Source organism: Sturnus vulgaris, chromosome Z (genome assembly GCF_052056855.1).
Source record: "Sturnus vulgaris isolate bStuVul1 chromosome Z, bStuVul1.hap1, whole genome shotgun sequence".
Lineage (NCBI taxonomy): Eukaryota > Metazoa > Chordata > Aves > Passeriformes > Sturnidae > Sturnus > Sturnus vulgaris.
In genome coordinates, this window is record NC_142283.1 from 59,674,888 (window position 1) to 59,691,899 (window position 17,012).

General features: G+C 36.9%; 1 protein-coding gene across 2 annotated transcripts in view; it reads left to right on the plus strand.

The window, feature by feature from the left end:
- Positions 1-17,012, plus strand: part of TENT2 (terminal nucleotidyltransferase 2) — a 44,643-nt gene that overhangs the window by 15,229 nt on the left and 12,402 nt on the right. For both annotated transcript variants that reach the window (XM_014881397.2, XM_014881398.2), the window contains exons 10-12: positions 1,927-2,055; positions 4,186-4,229; positions 11,549-11,685. In XM_014881397.2, the coding sequence (XP_014736883.1) occupies positions 1,927-2,055; positions 4,186-4,229; positions 11,549-11,685 (310 nt within the window). The remainder of the gene's footprint in view (positions 1-1,926; positions 2,056-4,185; positions 4,230-11,548; positions 11,686-17,012) is intronic.

The following is a 17,012-nucleotide window of genomic DNA, read 5'->3' on the forward strand; positions in this document are numbered from 1 at the left end:
TGCTAAATAGTCAAACTGTATCATACATCTTGTCCGTCTTGTCTTCCTTGGAGAAGAAAACTCTTGCTTTGTGACATAAGGCACACAAAACTAAATTGAAGCTTTTATCAGACTGTGTCTCTCCATACTTTTATAAGTCATATGAGCAAAGGTGGATAGTCTTACATGTATTCTCCTGCTCACTTAAATGTGTAGTTGAAGGGCTTCAACCTGCATGGGGGAAAAAAAATCTTGAATTACCTCTAATGTGGAAGATGTATTGTCTGTTTTCCATTGGAATAAATCAGATGCTCAGGCTAACAAGGGACTAACTATCTTAGTGAACATGATAAAAAAGCTAAAACTCAAAAAATATCTCTGGATGCTCTTGTGCGTTGGTGCATAAGTGCTCTAGAAAACATCGAGGATGATGAGGCAAGGAAACACAAAATGTCCACAATAAATGTAGGTAGATTAGGCAGAGTTAGAAGATGAAGTCTATGCTGTTACATTACCAGCAGTTTGTTGAAGGGAGCATGTCTGTGATTAATCAGCAATTTTTGCTAGCTGTTTTTCAGTTAGTGAAAGCTGGACTTTATAGCTTTGTGCAAATAACATTAGTGAGCATTTTCTTGAGGGGTAGCTTGAATCGAAGTATCAGACAAAGTTTACTGGCCGTATTGCACACTAACTTCGTTATACACTAATTAAAGGGACCAGCAGGCAGAATTTAATATCTCAAAATGAGGTCAACTAAAAAAAGGTCTTTTCTACTGTGACACAAAATAGCTATGCTTGAAACTGGAAATATTTGCATTTTTCTCTCATGAAAAAATTCTATTCCAATTAATGCATCTTCATGTGGTGTCTGTACAGTACTTTTTTGGCATCTCACAATTAGTGTACTTAGTTCTATTTTTCAGTTCAACCACTGGTGAACAATGTCAGGAATAAGGTGATCAGTGATAAGGAGTTTAGTTGTTTCCAAAAGGTCTTCCAGATCTAGTAGGACATTCATTCTGAGAAGAGTACCACTTAGATGGACATGTATGCTGAACAACTCTGAATATGTTGTGAGAAAATCACACTTGACAGTTTTATAGAATAACAGAGAGCACCCAGCTTTGCAGTTGTAGGATGTCTTTTGTCCTTGTGTCCTGATAAGCAGAATACAAAATTTTGTATAATGATGTCAGGTTAGAAAAGATACTCCAGAATGTTTAAGCCTTTAAGGCACTTGACTGAATTGATGATCTGCTTCTGCATACCAGTCCCAGGAGTTTGTGGTGGGTGATGTCTGCCTACAATAGATTGATACCTTAATTAGAAGGTTATCTATATTTACCAGAAATTCAGAAGACCATACCTGGAATATGGCTGTATTTATGTCTTTCCTCATGAAATGCATATATATCAATTTAAAGAGACACTGCATCTAACATGTCATCTACATAAAAAGCTATTGAGGACAAGGCAAATTTAAAATTTATGGTTGCATGCAGGGTTTACTGTTCTCATGTATCCTGACGTAAACTTAAGAATCAGCTATGTCTTCCAGCCACAAGAATTGTTTTCCCTGCCTTCGAAGTTTGTATGGCCTAAATAAAAAAATTACGTAGGGTCTGTCCTGGCAGCAAGTTATTTCAGAGAAAATTTGTGTAATGAACTGGAGAGACCTTAGAAGTAGAAAATGATGCTTTGCAAATCCTTGTGTACCTCTTGTAATGTGTCTGTGGATCTTACTACTCAAAAGACTGTTTTCAAATGCGAATATTTTGTTTTGATTTTTATAGAGTAATTGTAGAAAAACTAAGTAAATTCTATTAAATGCCTGCAGAAAGTAACCTTAGAATACAAAACTACTGTGTTGATCAAGTAAGAGCAAATGTTGATTAATTGCTGTCTAGTTAAATGTACTTTTTTGAGATGTGTTTATTTTACTTGCAGTTGAGAATCGAGTTCGTCCATTAGTACTTGTTGTTAAGAAGTGGGCAAGTTTTCATGAGATAAATGATGCCAGTCGTGGTACTTTAAACAGCTATAGTCTTGTGTTGATGGTTTTGCACTATTTACAGAGTAAGTATTTTATACATGTAGAAACTGTCCGTCTTAAGTTCATATTTGTGTAGTTTTCCTCTTTAATGAAATGAAACAAGCAGTAATCATCTTCTATGCAGAAATATTTAAAAGTAAAGCAAGTTTACTCAATTTCCTTAGTGTTGCATTTGTCTTTAACAAGTGGACCTGTTCTTTGGAGGCAGTTACCAGCTGTAAAAAGGTTTGAAAAAAACCTGTAGCTACAGGACACTGCGTAGCTATAAAATAAACTCAAGTACTAGTTCACAAAAATACATAAGGATATTTACTTTAGTCATTTCTGGCAGCTGTAGACACCCTGCCACAGCTGTCTAGGAAAGGGAAAAAAAGCATTCAAATAATCCTATTCATGAAAAACTGTGCTCAGTCAGCTGTCTTGGGAAGATCAGCAATCCACAAACCAAAGAGGAGCCTTCTGCCTGTGTTTCCTCTGCCTTTTCTGTTGGGGGGGAGAAAAACGCATGAAAAAAGCACCTGAGGCGTGGCCCTCTAGACTGTACATGCATCTAAAGCACCAGATTTTTAGGTTCTGATATTTTATTCATGCAGATTTTTTAGGTTTTTTTCCCTGCTATATTCATGTGATGTTCCTGAAAATAGTCTGTGTCCTAGAACTTCTAATAGTGTTTTTGTTGATGATACTGTGGAGGGAAAAAAAGAACACCTTTCTTTTCCACTACTGTCCCTGCCTTGACTAGGCAAATATATTTCTATACTGCTTAAATAATTTCCATATTTTTATACTAATGTGAATGTCTTTGGACCCAAGTTTAGTATAGCTTGAGTTTATTTTGTAGATACCTCGGTATCTTGCACATGAACTTTCTTCCAGATAAAATATCTAAGTAGCTTGAACAGTGAGAAATGGAAACTCATAGGGCAAATGCTAGTGATAAGTGGAAATTTTTCCCTTCCCATCCATCCTCTTACTAAAGCATACACACCTAGATACAATACCTTGATTGTTTGTATTGCTCAGATTTTATTGCCTTTTAATTTAGTATGGTAGACAACTGGAAAGTATCCACGATGTTGCAGAAACATGAACACCCACAAACAAAATAAAAGTGTTACTAAAGCAGCTGTAATAATTTTCTTATCAGTCCTGATAGTATATTCTACTTTTTGAAGATACCCCAATCACGTTCTGAGAATTCTGCTGTTCTTATTCTTAATCCCTATGGAAAAAGGATTCTGTAACATCTCTTCACCTGTAAGACCTTCTTGAAGGGTGAACTACGTCCCAAGTCCAAGACTTATGTACTGAATTTATTTATTATTTTCCCTAGTGAATTATGTAGACCAATTTCTTAAACCATGCTGAAGATATGATGCTAAAGCTTTAGTTTGAGGAGTGCTGTGACAGTTTTATAGCTGTTTGAGTAGGACGTGAATACTTCAACATTTTGGTCCATCTATACAGCTAATTTGGGTGATTTTTTTTTTTTTTGTCTCGGATTTATATAGTTCAGTAGGTGCACTCCCAATCCATGGTTTTCATAAAAGTGACCAATATTTAGATAACTTTGTGTTTGTTAGTATTGTTAATGACAACATGATCTTCATAACACGTTTGCCATTTAGCAGACCAGCTAACGCTATTAGTCTGCATTTATGTATTTTATGGGGATTTTGCTAGTAATACCTACTAACTGTGCTGAGTGTTTTACAAATAGATTACATTTGGAGATTCAATATGTAATACTTGGCAGTGGAAAAATGTGTTCTCTTGCAGTAACTGTAGACTTCTTCATAGAATTGTAGTAGATGTAAGGAAACAAGGTGAGTGAAGCTCTAGTTTTTCATTTAGGGAATCTAGTTGATTTTCTTATAGCCATGAATTAATATGAATTTCAGAAATAAAAGTGTGAAATAAAAGCCCAATTGCTAGAATTTTTCAATGCCTTTAACTATATACATATATACTACTGTATAAAATGTAATAATAGAAATGTTTGCCAAATAACTTACTTTATGAAATGCATGAAGGTAAAGTTCTGATAAATGTTTTTAAGATAGAATTTCAATGCAACTCTTTGATATAGTGCTTATGATATTGCTTCCTGTGTATTACATGAATCACAGCAACTTTAAACTTTTTTTTTATAGCCTTACCTGAACCCATCCTTCCATCCCTCCAAAAAAATTACCCAGTAAGTGTTTTTTATTGATTTACTACCTCATATATGTTTGTGACCCTGCTTATCTAAATATTTGAATTCTTAACTATCTCTGATGGATTAAGTTGAATTAACAGTCTGTAGGTCAGGTCATGGATATAATATACCTAAGTGTGGAAGAGATTATTTGCTGCTTTTACAAATTTCTTTAATGAAAATTCTGTTCTGTGTGGGAAGATTTGACACACAGTTAGAAGAAAGTGATGAAAACCACCGTCCTAATTCTCTTCATGCTGGCCTGGAAATATCCCTGTGTCAGCTGTAACTTTCTGGTTCCTATTTCTTAATACGTTAAGTAGTGCTTTTTCATCCAGCTCTGGTGCTTCAGAATTCCATACTGTCCCACAGCTGTTGAGTTGCCTGCTATTTCCATGTGCAGAAAGTGAGTGATACATGTTGTCTTGGTTTAATTTTGATTTCCTGGCCAATGCACCAAATTAATGTCTCCGTTTTGAGTTTCCAATTTAAATAAACTTACTTTTCCTGTTGTGAGACAGAACCAGGAGCAAAAGAGCAAGGCAGGCCTAAAACTTGAGAGAGTATAAAAGAAAATTTATTAACTACACAAACAAAGAGAAAGGAAAAGAAAAAAAAAAGTCAGAATAAGATTTTCAGATCACTCCTTCCCTCCTTCTCCCAATCTTCATAACAACAAAACAAACATATAACAAATACTTCGGTCAGTCCCCAGTTTAGTCTTTCTCAGTTTACTTCTGGAGAGAGAAGCCTCTTCTTGTTGAAGCTGTAGGGATTTTTCCACAAGAAGGAAGAAAACAGTCCTCTTGTGGTTTTATCTTTCATGATTTGCATCCGCCCGGGATCCTGCAATCGTGACACTCCTCCCAACTCTACAGCTGTCCCAAGGCTGTAGATGTGGTCCATGTCTGTCTCATGGGGTATTAATTTTAAGAATGAAATGTTCAACAACAAAGATTCTCTCTGTCTCCTTTCTCTCTGCTCAGGCTTCATCTTCAGAAAACCAAAATCCCCCCTTTTCTCAGGCCAGAAATTCTCAACACAGGTGCTCTTTAGTCAAATTATCTATTAAATGGAACATTTCCATCCCCCCATGTCTCTTTCCATGGTTTATAGGAATATTCAGTACATTAGTTCATCCCTACAATTTTACAAAAAGATTTTTCAGCCATTTCAGCATCTTCTCATTCTCCTTCCATTTTAAAAACTTAGCTCTTATGTCACTGACTTCAGAAATCTTCTTATTCCCTTTCATATTCAAAGGAAAGGCTGGAGGCTTTGCAAATCTTATCTGAGTACTAAAGAGTTAAAGTTTAACACAACTACAAGAGTTGGGCCAGGCTCAGGCTGTGCTGGGGGTGCAGCTGAGGTGTCAGTCAGCCTTTCTGGGGCTGGGCTGCAGCCCCACATTGCCCATGGCCACCCGGGCAGGCCCGGCCCGGCCGGCAGCAGCAAGAGTCGGCCTCCCCGCCCGCCAGAGCCGCAGGCCCGTGGAGGAGGAAGCTGTGAAGGTTTTATCACACAACTTTTTCTCCTCCCGGCCATCGGGTCCCCCTCGTTGGCAAACGGGGCCCAAGCGGCCTCCCGAGCCTCCCCCCCGGCACGGGGGAGGGAGAAGCTCGGGTTGATGTTACCTGCTCAGCTGCCGGAAAGACAAAGAGACTCAGTTCCGGATTACCTTCCTCAAAATGTGTGTGCACAGAGCAAACTAACTTTCTCTAATTGGCTGTTGCAGGTGTCCCAACCCCCACAGAGGAAATTCTCTTAGAGAAAATTTCTCTCTATGAGTTTCTTCTTCCTAAGTCAGCCTATCACACATGTTTACTAAGGAAACTTGAACATCACAGACTTTTAATTCAGTCCAACAAGAAAACACCTTTTTGGAACTTAGCTATTGTAGTCAGACCATACTCATTTCTGGAGAACTCAATGAATCAGTATGCTTTTGTCTCTCCAGAATTTGGAGTGTTATTAGTGAGATTTAATCTAAGAAAAATTATCTAGACGTAACAACTGCCCTCCTAAATATTTGTCTATGCATAAAAGTGCTATTGCTGAAAAAATTCCTTGGTTCCTTCCTCCTTACCTGTCTCATATGTGTCACTTAAAATTTTTCTTTATTCATAGTTAATGTAGTTTGGTGTTCCTGTCTACATATGGGGGGCTTTTAATTGGTTGCTGATAATTATGCTGAGCTGGTATCAGAAAGCCATTCTGTCTTTTGCCATATTTCCCATAATGCTGAAATGGAAATATTTAATGGTGTTGAATATCAGGGAGAAAATACTGTGGTGTCAGCCATTTTGAGTAATTAAGATAATTGAGATGCAGAAGAAAGAATTGAGAAATAATTCACTGCAGTTTTATTTCTGTGTTGTAAATCTGCTTAGGGATACCTGTGCTATATTTTTATAGCCTTTATATTTTCCTGTGACTTTTTTTATGGTACTCTATACCTTCTAGTTTCTTTACTGGGAGTACTGAAAAGCCTTTGAAGCTATCTTTCATTTCTTGTCCACTTATCTTTATCTGATAGGTTTTTGAATTGCTGGATTTGGTAATTACATTTCCTTAAAGCTTATGTGCTGTAATGTTCTAAGTCTTGTGTAGCATGTTATTTAGAGAAAAGTGTAAAGAACTGGCAGCTTATGACTCTTTTGTATTTTTAATACGGACACATTTGTCCTGTTTGAACTGTGTAGAGGCCGTCAGAACACCATACAAATGTTAATACCTTCAGTCATTAAGGCCAACATATACAGTACCTTAAGCTGAAAAACCTAATGGGTCTAAATGCAAAGTTTTATCTTGTGTTGTGTGAAAATGGTAACATGCAGGTGAGCACTGCTGTAAGAATTGCATTTTTACCCTGTTCTGATATAGATTATATTTGGTTTTGTTGTTCTTTGTTTGTTTGTTACCTTATATTTGGAGAATGGGCAAAATATTCTAGAATTTCTAACAAATTTTAAATAATATTTTATACATGCTTACTACAAAACCAAATTGCAAGTATGTTTTTGATCTACTATCTCCACTAGGTAGATAATAAAATATTTTAAAATTACGAAAATTAAAATTTCTGAATACTGATATTTCAAAGGAATTTACAGTGAAAAATACAGCAAAACAATTTTGGTCTTGTGGCTTGCAGTAATAATTAAAAAACACGGGCAAATTTCAGTATCAAAAGGAACCGTATTTTTTCTCGTGATTGTAGCTGGTCAGAGTTGTGTCTCCATACAAAAACTATACAAACATCCTGCACACCTTCCCACAGTTTTTCAAAATCAAATCTGCAGCCTGAAAATAGTTCTGTGATCTGGAGGAAGCTGCTTGTCTTAAATTGTTTGTATCATATAGAAGAGACTTGCTTACATTGAGGAAACAAAAGACAGATTCTGTGTCTCATTGTATCCCTACTGCAAATGTGAGGGTTGAGAAGTCCAGGAAAGCTACCAGATTTGAACACTTTTGTATTCTATTGGGGGAGTTTCCAGTTGGCACCAAGCTGATGTGTTTTACAACCACTTGTTCAGAAGGAGTATCAGACTACATCAAATGTGAGGTTGCATTCTGAGTCTTCCCTTGTCCCCTAGCCAGATAAGGTAGATGACAATAGCCCACCAAGTGTGTTCATCGGTGTTGAAGTCTATATAGTACATGCTTCCATGTCAGGACTTCACAAATAAGCTCTAGAGAACCTGTGGAGGCTTAAAACAGTGTGGCTGGTGAACATTGCTGTCACTCTCACTCAGAAGGAACCTTGTGCCTGACTCTCCACTGTTCAGGAAGTCTGGTGTTTTAGCTGAAGTCTAGATGAAATTGCGTTTTCATCAGTGCTCTGGATGGTGAACTTTAAGGATTCTAGCATGAGCACATCTTTGTTCATGCTGCCTCCGCTTCATGTCATGTCTTGCAAAGGGTGGGGCAGAAGGTGGGAGGGTCCTTAACATGGGAGTCAGCCCTTGGAAAGACATAGTCTGCTTCAAACTGAGTTTCACTTTTAAATAGTATAAACATGAGTTAAATATTCATCTATCGGACTGGGGAAAAGGATATTTCATGTGTGTGAATATACAACGTTAAGACATAATGCTTATGTCACTACTAAATTTTTTTGAGCAAAGACTTGTACATTCAGAATTAAACTCACTATACATCAAGATACTTCAATATAAATTTTATTTTGATGTAGACTTGTGTTCCTTTCCAGTGTAGAAGGTGGAATGAGTATAATTAAAAGCATTAAGTAGCTTGAAGATGAAGCATGTTGCTGAATACTGGTTTTTCTTGAGAAATCACCCAATCAAGGTAAACATTAGAGATCTAGCAAAAAAAGGAAAAGTAGTTTGAGTCCCTTTTCTGGGATGGATATCTTAAAATAGTGGAAAGCTCATTTATATTTGTTGCTCAGTCAGATCCTGAATCTAATTACTGTCTCTTAAGACAGCTTGAGGCAAAGACAGAGTAAGCAAAATAGGGACTAGTTTTAATAGATGCTGAATCTTTTGCCTTCTAGAGCAAGTTAGGAAAAGAAGACATACTTTGAAGGGTGCCTTGTAATTCCATTTTTCTAGCAACCTCACCTATGTGTAGAATCTGTAAGGTGTACCTTGTTTCATTTGCCTAGTTATTCCCTAAGTCCCTCTAGCAGGAGGGAGAATACTGTTATCTTTGTTTTGAATCTTTGGTGAATCTTTGGTGAATGGAGATGAGTTGGAACTAGGGAATTATCATGGGTTGTCTGTGGCAAAGCAGAAAAAAGTGTCTGGGTATCCCATAGCTGGTCCGACCTCTTGTTCACTGGACACTGAGTAATTGCTTTGTTAAGGAATGACCTTAAATTACATTGTTGGTAATTGAGTTATTGACTATTGGTACATCTTGACAGAAGTCTTCACTAAATCTTGCCAATTTTAAGTAGCAGTTAATTAGGCTTTACATGTAGAACTTTCTCATAAGGTAATAGCAACTTCTTACATAACAAATTCTCTATATTTGAGAAAGATGAAACACTGGGTTTTGCTCTCTGTGGGGTGATCAGCAACTGACAGTACTTATAAAATAAATCTTCTAAGAGTATCACAAACATGTGATGAATACATTGCCTTAGTTACCCTTACTATTAATAAATCTTATTTTCTTCCAGAAAAGTAATATCAGTCTATGCCTTCTATTTTGCAATGCAAAATGTCTTTTTAAGTGCAATTTTCATAGTGACATAACCACTAAACCAAGTGGAAATGAGAATTACTTATATGTGTCTCTTAAACTAGGTAGTGGGGGTTTTAATGGTTAGCTGCTATAGACTGGAACCTGTGTTTTTACTAGAGCGCATGTGTACAGTAATATACATGTATTTTCTTGAAAGCAAAAGCTTTTCTGGGTAAGATAAACTTTGATTTGTCTGATGTCTTATTGCCTGCCAGTAAAACAAAAGCTTGTTTTTATGAAAAATAATAAAATAAAGTCCAACTTTTTAGTTGCTTTTTAGTTGGAGGATATCAACCTCCTGTGATGGTAGAATTTTCTTGCAGTTGAGAAGATCTCAGGCATTCAAATATTCATAGTGTAAAAAAAATAAATCTTGTTCTCCTCTTCTACTGCCTCCAAAGACTTATTAGTCTTAGTAGACATCTGTTGTAATTTTATTGCACTTTTGTTTTGTATTTTTGTAGGTCAGTGGCCCATTTTCTTCTTCCTTTCCCCTCCTCCCTTACATGTTTCTTCATCAGCTGATATACTGCTAATTCTACATTGAATTGTTCTGACTCTTCCTTAGCATTCTGTGGGGATGGGCAAGGAGTGACTTTCACTGTAGTACCTTTTTGATTCACTTTAGGGTTACACCTGTATTTACTATATGGTTTTGGAACAACTATTTTCTTTCTAGATCTTTGTACACTTCATATCTGCTTTTTATGTCTGTGTTTCCATTGTTTTGGTGTCTTCTGATGAACTATAAGCTGTTAAATTCTGAGCTTTGTGAAATAAACTAATATGTTTTATATAGCATTATGTCATATGAGATGAACCATTGAAATTTTTTAGCTCTAGTAGAATTGCTTTTTTCCCCCCAAAAGATGTTGTACAAGGTTCCAGGGAGTTTTGCTGGAGCTGGCATGAAGAGAATGGGAGACTCAAATTTTCCAGTCCTACCGGTTTTATCACTTAAGAATACTTTTCTCAGAGGAAGCAGTGCCAGCTGTGGACACAGAAATAATACTACTCTATGTAGTGCTTCTAGTGCTATTCTAGTACTATAAAGTTTGAATCGTGCCTGATACTACTCTTAAAAATAAAAAATTAATTGGTGGGTAGGGATAACGAGATATGGTAATGAGTGAACAGATTCCTAAGTTTACATAACTCTATTTCTTTATGTGAATGTTGGTCCTGTGTTCATCTTGAGCTCATTTTCAGTAAAATATGCAACATTGCTGTAGAACAGCATTAAAACCAGGTATTAGCAAGTTATAAAATTTGTTCCTGTAGTGAAAGGACATATGTTTACTTCTATGTACCCCGGTCTATCAGAAGAACCTAAAGGATGCAAACAGCAGGGCAATTCTAAAACCATGTGTATTTAGCCTTGTATATATTCCTTTTTAACCTGGCAATAGTGCCTTCTATTCATAGCAAGCTTGATCTTTTTCTTACCCCGTCGTACTAACCCTCTTCCCCTACAGAAAACATACTTCAGCTGAAGTGCAGCATTCTGTGTATTCAGGTGTTTGTATGACTTCACAGCTGGTTGGTTTTTTGGTTTGTTTTTTTTTCGTTCTTGGTTAGAGGAAGTAGCAGTCATAATGCTTATTTTGTGGTGAATGCAGGTTCATTTTATAGCCAGTGGGTTTCAAATGCATTTTTAAACTGTGTTTGGGAACAATGTTAGGCCTTCCTTCTGGATCATTTCTGTACTTCAGTTCTGCTGTGGGAAATTGACAATCGGTGCTTTAACTTCACCTATGTATTTCTCAGCTGAACTGCAGTCAGCTCAGTGCAGGCTGCCTTAGTTTTTGCTCTTGGGGTTTTAGATACAAGTCTTGTTCGAAGGTTCTCCCATGTTAAAATTCTTCAGTAAACAGAAGTCAAGAGATGGTCTCGTATCCTCCTGTGCAAGATTGTTCAAGGGGAGTAACTAGTATTCAGTGGGGTAGAAGAGAAGTAGTCTTTGGCTTGTAAGTTGTCCTTAAACTTAGAATAAGCAAACAATAGGCAGCTTTCTTATTGTGGAAAACACATGCATCTGGGTTAAGGGTCTCTGTGTGTATTTTTATATATATATATACAGTCTGATTTTATTTTGACAGGAATGTTTTGATCCTGCTATGCAGTTGCATCTTGTTCATCAAGCTCCACGTACCATTCCTCCTTACATCTCAAAAAATGGATCGAGCCTTGGAGATTTGCTAATAGGCTTCTTCAAATATTATGCCACAGAATTTGAGTAAGTAATAAGCTCATTTTAGTGGTTTAGAAGATGTGAAACTTTGATTCCTTCTACTCAATATGGCCTTTATAACCCTTGAAAGAAAGAAAAGCAGCAATACAGGAGTGGTAACTGAGAGAGAGGAAATGAGTGGAAAGTCTAAATGACAACAGGAATGCTGGTAAATTGTCTGGTATCTTCTTCGGGTGTTCTTTCCTGCCAAAAGTAAGAGAGTTAGTAAAAATAGCTGCCAAAAGTAAGAGAGTTTTGTCCTCTAAAAATTACAGTTATGCTATTCTATAACTGCCTGTTCATGTGTGAGAAAGATCTGTTCTTAGCTGTCACGTAAGGTACCAATTGTGATATGTTTTATTTGGACCTTAAGGGCTGTGCTTGTCTTTTGTCACACTGAGTCAATGGAGGCAACTGGCCACGTGGCTTCTTACTTTGACCAGAATATACATCTGTACAGGCCTCACCTAGTGAAGAAGTCTCCCATGTACAGTTGTTTCACTCCCATTATTAGTTTGCTAGACTCTGAGTTTAATTTTGGCATCTGGACTTCCTTATATAAGAGGACAAGCTAAAGTTGTGAAGGCATCTGAGAAGGCCTTAAGTTACAGCTGGTTTGCCAAATTGTTCGCCAATTGTGTAAAAATGCTTGCTCATATAAAATATCAAATGGTTGTATCTCAGTCAGCTGAAAGATCTTCTAAATAACTTCTGATGCAGTTATTTCATGCACATTGCTGTCTTATATATGTGCATCATCTCCATTTCTTGGAAGGAGAACAAAACATACAATTGGATACTCATAATTTTGGAAGTGTTCATCATTTACTTTAATATAAGAAGTGAAAGACCATAAAATCATTAAAGCATCTCTGGAGTGCATGTCATATCTGAAATATGTAAGCTAAGACCCTATGGCCTGTAGTAATGCATGAACCAGCTGCATTTTTGCATGCTTAAGCCTGACTGAGAGATTTTCTTGTAAGAGATTTTCTTTCAATGATCTCTGCAGATAAGAGAATGGTCTTTTGTCTTAAATGTTTCTCCTGAGTACCTGTCTTTTCATCTGACAAGGTGATGTTTGCTAAAGAGGCAAATGAGAAGACACTGCTGGAGGATAACCTTAGGTTCTTAATTTATGTGGAACACTACCTGGATTTATTACTACTCGACTGTACAGGCTGTTAATCTTTTCATATGTGAAAATAAATGTCTTTTCCACTAAGGAATTTTCTGATTTGCCTGTGTGAAGTAGCAGAGATGATCTTGTCTAATTACATGAAGAATATCTAATTTGACTTTTCTGGCTTTGGGTGCTTGTGAATATAGTCAAGACCAAATGTCAAGGGAAGAAAATATTTTAGAAAGCATCTGAATAAAAAGAATACCTGGTGTGTTCTTCTAGTGTTCACTACCTGCTAAGTATTTAAACATTTTACTTGTGATATTCTGTTTAAAAAAAGGAAAAAAATACTAGCAAAAATAGCCATTAGAATTTCCGTGTTGAAAATGCTACTGCATAGCTGAGAAGTAATTTGAGGAAATGATGCACTTAATGCAGCAGCCTATATTATTTTTAACTCTTTCTGCTATGGAAATAAATTTTCGTCAAGTGTACTGTTTATCTGTGTATCCCTGACAACTATAAATCCTGTTTGAAAAGAATAGGATTGATTGTAAAATTCCATGTAGTTTCATTGACTAGAGAAGACGAATGAGTGCACCATAGGGAGGAATACAAACATAGTGCTTAAAAGGTTTTATGTGTGTGATAGCCAGCCAGTGAAAGTAAAAGTAGTCTCATGCTAGCCACAGGATCTTTTATCTTTGCTTTGAAGTTGCTGATGGAAACAACAGCACAAATGAGAATGAGGGTAAGAATTAAATTCATAGAATCACAGAATCATAGAATATGTTTTGTTGGAAAGGACCCATCAGGATAGTTGAAATCCAGCTCCTGGCCCTGCACGGGATCATCCCTAAGGTTCACACCATGTGCCTGAGAACATTGTCCAAACACTTCTTGAACTGTGTCAGGCTGGTGCTGTGACCAGTTTGCTGGGGAGCCTGTTCCAGTGCCCAACCACCCTCTGGGTGAAAAATATTTTTCTAATATCAAAACTGAACCTCCCCTGACTCAGCTTCATGTTGTTACCTTAAGTCCTGTCATGAGAGTGAAAAGGGATCAGTGTCTGACCCCCCTCTTCCCCTCATGAGGAAGTTGCAGACCACAGTGAGGTCTCCCCAGTATCATTTTCTCCAGGCTGAACAAACTAAGTGACCTCAGCTGCTCCTCATACAGCTTCCCCTCAAGGCCCTTCATGATCCCTGTGGCCTTGCTTTGGACTCTCCAATAGCTTTATGTCTTATACTGCAGGACCCAAACCTGTCCTCAGCACTGGAGGTTAGGCTGTCTCAGAGCAGAGCACAGCAGGACAATCCCCTCCCTTGCTTGGCTGCTGATGCTGCCCCTGATGCCCCCAGGACACGCTTGGCTCTCCTGGCTGCCGGGGCACTGCTGACTCACATTCAGCTTGCAAATATGCACAACACAGGGCTCTCTTAGTTCTGCCGTTCATGGAAGAACTAGTGTTAGAGTGTGTTGAATATTTTCTTTGCTGTAATATGTAGTTTTTTCACTGTTTGTTTTCCCTGTGAAACATTTACTAGTGTATTTATGCGCCAAAATTTTGAGATTCTATTTCAGAAACTGTGCTGTTGAATGAGGCTATATTTATATGATCTGTACTGAGCCACTGAACTTTCCCTATTGGACTGTCACGTTTGATGAAAAGATTGCTACAGAGAGTGTGACTTCAATTTTCATAGAAGTAATTTTGCTGAATGGCGTGCAATCAAGAATGATCAGATCAATTGCGAAGATCATAATTTTGAACAGAATAAATCACTGAAGCCACCTGCCTAGAATGTTTAACTACTGATCTATTTTACATGTAATGGTCAGGAAGATAAGAGAAGATGGAGATATTTGTTTTAAACTTCTTCTTCACTCTAGCAAAGGCCATTAGGTATTTCACTTAAAATCTGTGATTTACTTTACTTGATGTGATTTACTTGATACAGGATGAGCTTAAAGAGGGTAGTAAAGGAAGAAATAGGAGCTTTCCATCCTGTGCAGTCATGCACTTTGTGCTGTGTTTATTTTCCCTTATAATTTTAAACTTTTGTTTATTTAGACTATAAGATGTTTCAGAAAAATTGTTATTGCCATGTATTTATACAGTACCTTTTCTGCAGTCCTACTCCAGGGTTTTCAGTGTGTCAGTAAGAAGTAATTTTTATACCACTTCATCCCTGTCTCCAACAAAATGTGGTTTGGAAATTGCAGCATGCATTGGAATAGCACACCATATATAGCAAAGCTTGTTTTGCCTTTATGTTGTATAATTATCTTGCCATAAGAGTTCAAGTCGATGTAATGCTTATGATACAACTGGCTATGGTTATGACTTCATTTTAACTTTATATATTTAAAATTGTCCACTGATTAAGTAGTGAATGTGATCAAGAAAAACTTGTAGATGTTCTCCAAAGTAAGTATTTGGAAGCATGTTTACCAGTCTCTCCAAAGGAGGTGTCTGATTACAATTCTGTAACTGTGAGTGAAGGCAGCAGGTTTTCACTTGGCTGTCTCCTTACAAAGTGAGACCCCTGTATTTATTGCTTTGTGATTACTTTCCTTAAATTTACCATTGCTGGTTAAGTAGTAGTTGTTTTAAGATCATACACTGATTTGTATATGGTGGACATGGTTAAAGCTTGCTTACATTTTAATGGCAAAATACAAAATTTCAGCAAGAGTTGCTTGCAGTTCTTTTCACTGTGGAATTGGTCAAGTATGTTTGCAATTTGTACCTATCTTATTGTGTTTATACAAGTGGCTTTGATTTGTAAGAATGCTCTGGAAAAGATTAGCTTTTTATTCTGTTTGTACTGTAGTCATACACTCGCCTGAAAATACCTAGTCTTCTTTCAAATACTTGCCTTTGCTATGAAGATCACATACCTGATGCAGTCAGTGACAACAGAAATAACTGATAATTGAAATAGTTGTTTAAATGGCATTGTTAACTTACAGATTGAAAACGTGTGCAGGGAGAATATCTGCTTTATGCTGGCAACAATGTAGTTATTATATGCAAGCCAAAGTGGCTAAAATTGACATACAAATAATTTTCTATTCATAATTAATTCCTAATTCAGTATGATCTTGGTATCAAGACAGCTCTGTAAGACTGTCAGATAAAGAAGTTGTTTTCAAAAAGCCTTTTAAGTTTCAAATTGAAATAGAAGGCCTTTTAAACAGCAAGAAATGCCAATTCTTTATTGGTTTTTGCTTAACCAGTGTATTATAAATGCATTTATTTTTTGCTGAGGGATCAAGTAGAGCATAGGAAAAGAGAATTCAAGAGATGAATGTTCCACTGTTTCAAGTGGAACAGTACTGCCTGGTTAAACCAAATGCAGATCAAATACTTCTTTGCATGACTTTTTAAATTTCTTTCTTTTTTTTTTTTGACTCCTGACTGGCCCGAATCTGATTTTTAAATAAGCTTTCAAACAAAGCGAACTGTAAGCTTCTGCTTGCAACCAGTGGTCTTGGGCTGCAGTTAAGCTTGTTTGAAGCTCTAAGCACAGAGGTTTTGTCTTGTCTATTTTGTGTGTGTTGTGTGTGTGTGTGTGTGTGCGCGTTTGGGTTTTTTTGAGCAATTCATCTGAATTAAGCCTGTGTTGATGGCTGAGTATTAAAACACATGATAGGAAAGTATTTGATGCTATTATCTCTGTTTATCACAAAAGTAGTCTACTATGGGAATTAAGGAAAGATGATTAGTTTAGAATGGAGGCTTTAGTTTACATTGAATGCTAGAAAAGATCATCATCATTACTAATTTTCTAAAGAATATATCAAGAGAAACATAAATATACCCACTGAGGTATCCTAGATCTCTTTGTGTGCTATGTCCTGCATTTTTAAAAAATATGCCCTATTTATATATGTACGTGTCCTGTGGAAGTACAGTTACTCAAACAACGGGAGTTCCATAGGAGGCTTTAATTATGAGTTGTATTCAAGATAATTTGTAGAATTACAGTCACAAATTTTTAGCTGTCTTGTCATCGTTGACTTAATGGAGTTATGACAGGAGATCTCTGGTCTAGGAAGGACAGAATTCTTTCAGATTTAACTGATGAATTATAGATAGCATTTAAATTTACAGTTGATAGCTACAGATTTACTGCAGGTGGTTCATGTGCCCAGCCCAGCTACTCTGTCGGATGTACATAATACTGGTGCAGCTGGCAGTACA